The sequence below is a fragment of the Channa argus genome, chromosome 15 (genome assembly GCF_033026475.1).
Source record: "Channa argus isolate prfri chromosome 15, Channa argus male v1.0, whole genome shotgun sequence".
Classification (NCBI taxonomy): Eukaryota; Metazoa; Chordata; class Actinopteri; order Anabantiformes; family Channidae; genus Channa; species Channa argus.
The window spans coordinates 4,096,348-4,102,388 of record NC_090211.1 but is presented as its reverse complement, the minus strand read 5'-3'; the positions used below and the strand labels follow the sequence as shown (position 1 = coordinate 4,102,388).

The 6,041-nt window shown below is 38.8% G+C and overlaps 1 protein-coding gene across 1 annotated transcript; it reads left to right on the top strand.

Moving 5' to 3' along the window:
- The first annotated feature begins 1,963 nt into the window (after nt 1-1,963).
- Nucleotides 1,964-3,534, top strand: nupr1b (nuclear protein 1b). The gene is made up of 3 exons (XM_067478291.1): nt 1,964-2,172; nt 2,268-2,403; nt 3,160-3,534. The coding sequence occupies exons 1-2, from the start codon at nt 2,076-2,078 to the stop codon at nt 2,393-2,395; spliced, it is 225 nt and encodes a 74-aa protein (XP_067334392.1). The 5' UTR covers nt 1,964-2,075; the 3' UTR covers nt 2,396-2,403; nt 3,160-3,534.
- The last annotated feature ends 2,507 nt before the right edge of the window (nt 3,535-6,041 follow it).

The window sequence follows — 6,041 nt, the reverse complement described above, 5'->3', positions numbered from 1 at the left end:
GGCTTCCGGTAGTGTGCTGACTCAGTACTGGCCTGTGTTTGGTCTCCCCTAGTGGTCTTGAATCACTGACTGAGGTTTTGGTAGTTGGGTGTGTTCAGTTGGGTAAAAGCTTCTGGTACAGGTTTTGTCTTTTTGGCTTATCCCGTACGTTCAGGGTCGCCACAGCGGATCATTAGTTTCCAATGCTAAGTTTTTACGTCGGATGCCCTTCCTTACGCAACCCTCCCCAATTTCTACCGGGCTCACTGTAACTCACTGTAACATCTAAAGTATATTTTAATGTCAGATGATGGAGGGTGCTGCAGGCCTGTAATTACCGCATGATGATATGAGGATGAGTGGAGTTTAATTTCAGAGCATGACAACGTTTTTCCTCTGCTGTTATAAACAATGTTTGTGTCTGCAGCAGCACCCGGCAACATTTCGTCATGCAGAAATCCACAGAGCTACAAAAAAATATTAATTTTTCTTCTTTGCCGCACATTTATCCTTAAACTACCTCCAACTTCAATAGTGCTTACATACTTTAACACAGATTCTTTAGCGAGTTACTGTCACATGCTCTAAATAAATACACTTTACAAAAACAAAAGAGTTGTTCAGTGAGAATCAGACGAATCTGTAAAAATGATATGCATATAGTGAAATTAAACAATAAAACAAAGAGTGTAAATACATGTACATAGTTTTAAGGTTACTATGAGTGCATGTACAATGTTTAGAAAATGTGTTTTTTTTTTACCTTGGAATAAAAACTGATAATGTTTTACTGTTTTTATTTAATCAAAATCCCACAATTTAATGGAAACAAATAAAACAATTAAACTAAAAATTCTACTTGTTTAACTCAACTTGAATTTGTTCAAATCTATTTGGTCCAGGGTGCTGAAGGCTATTTTATTCCTTACAAACAATCTATTTGCACTTTAACTATAATCCAATATTTAAATTGGCTGAAGGGTAGAATCACGAGTTGTTTGACAACGATTACATGACTGAGAAATCAAGTTACAGAACACGCCTGCATTAACAATTATTTCTCGCCTGGTTTTCATAGACCAAGGTCATTTGGACAAACAGCTACACTGAATCAGGTCAGGGCTCTGCGAAGACCACAGCTGCTGATAAGCAAAGAAAACAGAGCTGCTCTAATCAGCTGCACAGATGAAGGTCAGACTTCATGGGGATTCAGAAGCAGAACCTCAAATGCGACCCTCCCCAACAGACATTATTATTATCATTGTTGTTTCATAGCCAAATGAATAAAGTTTTGTATTTTGTATCTCTTAAGTCATCACAAAATGCATTTTTCAAATGTGCCCCCCCTGTGGGCCACCGAAGTTTTATTAAATGTTTATAGACTCAAAATGCCTTCATTTGACCAGATAATGCCCAAACAGAAAATCATTATAAAACAATGACAAGAAAGAAGTTAAAAAGCATTTGAGAAAAGAGGTAAAAGAACTGAATCTAAATGTTGAGAATTACATTTCACAAAAAAGTGTAAACCGACAGCTGAACAACAACTGATAAATAAAACATAACAAATTCAAATCATTGGTTTATAGGAAACCGTTTCTGAGAGTAGTCACCGTTATTTAGGTCTAAACTTTTTCTCCTTACACATGAAATCTGTCAGTGTGCTTTTCAAGAGAAATCACCTTGATTCAAGTACTTTCTAGAAATGTATTTTATATCTTTTAGTACTTGTCAGGTCATATTGTTCACCAAAGACCTGTTGTGGACACGTTTAGTGATCCTTTTTTTTTTAGATCCCTGGTCATAGTAAAGGAATTAAAATCGCTTGAAAATAAGAAGCAAGTCTTCTGCATGACCTGGGAGTTTTCCAGCTAAAACTGATGCAATATTTCTCCAGCAGAAAGAGGAAACCTATCGGAGGAGGGTCCGTGTGTCTGCGTGGAGGAGGAGCTGATGTCCCTTCATAAAAACACACGGATTCTTGGGGGAAAAACATAATCTTGTTGTGGACAAAGGAAGAGAGGTAGCAGCTTTGGGACAACTGTTGCTTTATTTTTTTGCCTGAAGAATATCGACAAAACTTAGGAAAAACAAACATGAGTCACGTCGACGTAAAAAATATGAAGCCGTCAAGTTTCGAGGACAAGTATTACGATGAATATGAATATTATAACCTGACGGATAAATATGCAGGTGAGAAACACATGTCCGCACCACGTCCCAACAAAGGCTAGTGAAACAGATGTTAGACTAGTTTGTTAAAGTGGACCGTGTTGTCTCTGTTGCAGAAGGCTCGGCCCGTAAAGGCAGGACAAAGAAAGAGGCCAGTGACAACACCAACAGACACAACCCAGGAGGACATGAGCGCAAGCTCCTGGAAAAACTCCAGAACAGCGAGAAGAAAGCCAAGGAGTGAAGAAGCAGGCAAGACGGGCTTTTAGCAGTTTTAGCGGCGTGAACTGTGTCTGCAAACTTTTTATTTCAGACTGAATTTGGATTATTGAAGTTGCTGAAACACCACTTTGCTCTGCGTAAAATAAGGGTTAACATCTGTAAATACGCAGAAAAGAAAAGGGCTTTAGTGTTCAGGGGCTTTGTGTGTTAGTTTTGTTAGTGTCTGTAAAAGATTTGCCAAAAAAAAAAAAAAAATCATCAGATGCTTTGAACTAGTAAAATCATTAATGATTAACTTCAGATTGCAGGGAAAGGGTCGATGGGCTGATAGTGTGAAAAACAAACTTCCTCTCCAACAGCGGTGCCATGGTGGTTACTGCCTATATGTGGTAACATACCAACAACCAACCTAATACATTTTGTTGTGTTTAAATCATATTAAGTCAAATGTGGAGATCTTTACATTAGTAAAGTTGTGAAAAGTACTTGATCTATGTAACTGACTACTGCAGGGGAGTCGGGGTTGAAATATGAGCACTGATATAGTCACAAACTAATGAGCTCATCAAGTCAGACTTTCCCTTTGTGGACATTTTCCTTAAACTTCAATGCTGGTGCTGAAAGAAATGTTAACTCCTCATTTGTCCAGTGCTGAATTGGGGAGAAACTATTTTATCTGTAATCTCCTAAGTGATGGAGTCATGTTATCATAAAGGGTTTAGAAAGATGTTTTAATTGTTTAAAACCAAAGTGAATAAGCCGACTGATTTAACTTTACTAATCCAGGGCAACTCGGACGGCTTATCCTGGACACCGAAACCATGGCCTCCTTGGCGACAAAACGAGACTTGCAGATGGCAGGAGCGTCCTCTGAGCTCCAACGGGCGATGTTTAACCTGAAGAGGAGTCCACAGATCCAGATGTTCCAGTTCCGGCTACAGTGAGGAGGTTTTCATCATCCTTGCCAATGACTGGCAGCACACAGTGGCTTCTCAGCCTGTAGGCGTTGTAAAGCCTTCACCTGTGGTTATCTGGTCCCTGTTCGGACCATGATGGTGCACCTGTGATTGTGGTGGTGGCAGAAGGTGGTTAATTTTCATGTGCTAGAAAGTTGTGAATGCATTTTTTAATGACCTTTACTAATAAACGTTTTCAAAATGACTTGACTTTTTTGTTTCTATCACCTCGGTTTTAGGCGTATTTTCGAATAAAACATTTCTGTAAATCCTGTGTTCTCTAGAGCTGGATATTTTAGAATGTTTAATGTTAAAGATCTAGTAATTCAAAAGCAAGATGCTTAGGTTATAAATACATAGAAAAACAAGTCTGAGATTTCATTTCAAGTCAGCCTACAGTTAAGATATTCAGGTCAACACTAAATGCTGACTAACGTTGCCAAGCTTCAATAAACAAAGTGAAAGCAGAAGAAACCGAGTTATTCCTGCACCTCCTGTGGTTGGCTTATGCCTTTTTCAAGATTGAGCAGTTCTTGAAGCAGAAAGCCAAGAAAACTTGACACTGCAACCATGTTTTGTAAAATGGACAGAAATGTATTGGTCATTAAAAAGCGATTGCAGCAAAATGTTTGGATCCACCAGCAGATGGCAGCAACTGACAAACAACTGAAGACTAAACTGAAGCTCCCACTGCAGTGAGTAAGGGACTTCAACACAATCAGAAAAGCCTTAATGGATTAGTGTTTAGGGAATACGCACTTCTGCGGTACATCATGCTGGATGTCATGGAAGAGCTGATTAACTTGGCATTGAACTGACTGCTCAATGCTGCTGCAACCACAGAGTATCAGCCTTTGGACACAGTGTTTTCTTACAGCAAGTTTACATTTTGCTGTGTCAGAACTGCAGTTTTAGCAGTGAGATTATGCAACAGTCTGGAGTTATATAACAAAGACAAAGTGGGACTGCAGTGGTCAGACTGAACGAGAAGATATAACTAAAAAAGGATATGCAGTGATCTAAAGGTGAAAAGCATAGCTTTAAGGTTTTGTCATGTGCCCCCCTCATCTCTCTGTGTTTCCTGTTCTTCATATTATCATAATAAATGCTAACCTAACATATAGTGTTAGTGTGCACCCTTCTAAATCCCCCACATAGAGGGCAGACAGCTTATTTGGGTAAAACTCAAACCATTTACAATGTGACACTTCCTCAGTCATCATCAGAGCAAGCAGAGGCTGCAGATCTGACTCTGAATTTGTCTAAACGAGTAACATTTTTCAGCATTAACATACAAGGAAATTAGCTGACACTTTCAATACACTTACCATAACTGAGTCAGCCCATGTTGGAGATGATTGTGGCTTTCCTCTGCTCACAGTCAGATTGCTTTTCAAGTGTTTCTCCAAATTAAACACACATTTCTTTCCCCGCCGTCTTCCCACGAAGGCTCATCCTTCTATACGTCCTTTATCTCGTTCATCACCATCAGATGTTTTTAGTAGCTGTGCCTGGTTAGACTTGAAATGGAACCTGGAGTAATTTCATTTTATAAATCAAGCATACAACTTTTACTCATACTTAAATAAAGGTATGATAGAAAAAAGGAAGGAGAAATGATAAAGGATTATTAAATATTTTAGCAAATAATAGGCACTATACTGTTAGAGTTCCACTAATAAGGAAACATTACAGCTGTGGTACCCAACCCTGGTCCCCAGGGACCCTCTGCCCTGCTTGTTTTCCAACTCATCCCTGCATTACCCACTGGTGTGTTAAGTCCATTAGAAACTGGAAGATACTATTTTAGATGAGGTTGTGGTGAGGGAAGACAAAGAAAATTTGTATCTTTCAACCTTTTATGGACTAAAGACACCTGAGCCAGGTAATCAGCAGTGAGTAGGGAACTAGTTGGGCAGGAAAAGCTGAAAAAGAAGCAGGACAGGTGGTCCTGAAGGACCAGGGTTGGGAACCACTGCATTACAGTGATGTGTAGAAGAACATCACGTATAATATTAAAGAAGGGAGCTTAGATTTTATACATGACTCTAATACAGGCAAGTGACAACCACACTACAAGTATTTATCAATATGTTTTCTAGTTCATTTGATATTGTGAGGATTTAATATATTAAGCGAGACAAGTCACGTAATGGGTTTACAGATTTTAAAATGCACTGCTAGTATGTTGGTCACTACAGCAGCTCATACAAATGCAATTTTCCATTTTTGGGATCTGTAGTGATATAAGGAAGAAAAAACTAGAATAAAGTAATGTAAAAGTGGATAAGATATACAGTAGTTGGACCAATGTAAGTCCAGAGAAGTTTTGGACCAAAATTTTGTCAAAGAACATTCGCTAAGGAGGATGAAAAACGTAGTAGAGGTGAGACATAATAAAAAACACTGATAACTTTCTCCAAAAATTTGAAAGAAATCTTTCTAAAAAGTTCCTTGGCTGTAAAAATGAAAACATTGATTTCACACAAAGCTCAACATGCAAACTCAACTACACCACTACAACTATTTATCACAATAAATGTGCAAGACCAAAAATGCTTCATGAAAGTGCCTGTAAGCAGGTTCGAGCATCTTGTGGGAAATCTGAAACCAGTATTTCCACTGCATTGTCTGCAGCAGCCCCGTCCTCAGCAGACAGTGGCTGAACATAAATTAACCGCAGTGCAGCTCTAAAGTATTTGGTTCGTTGAC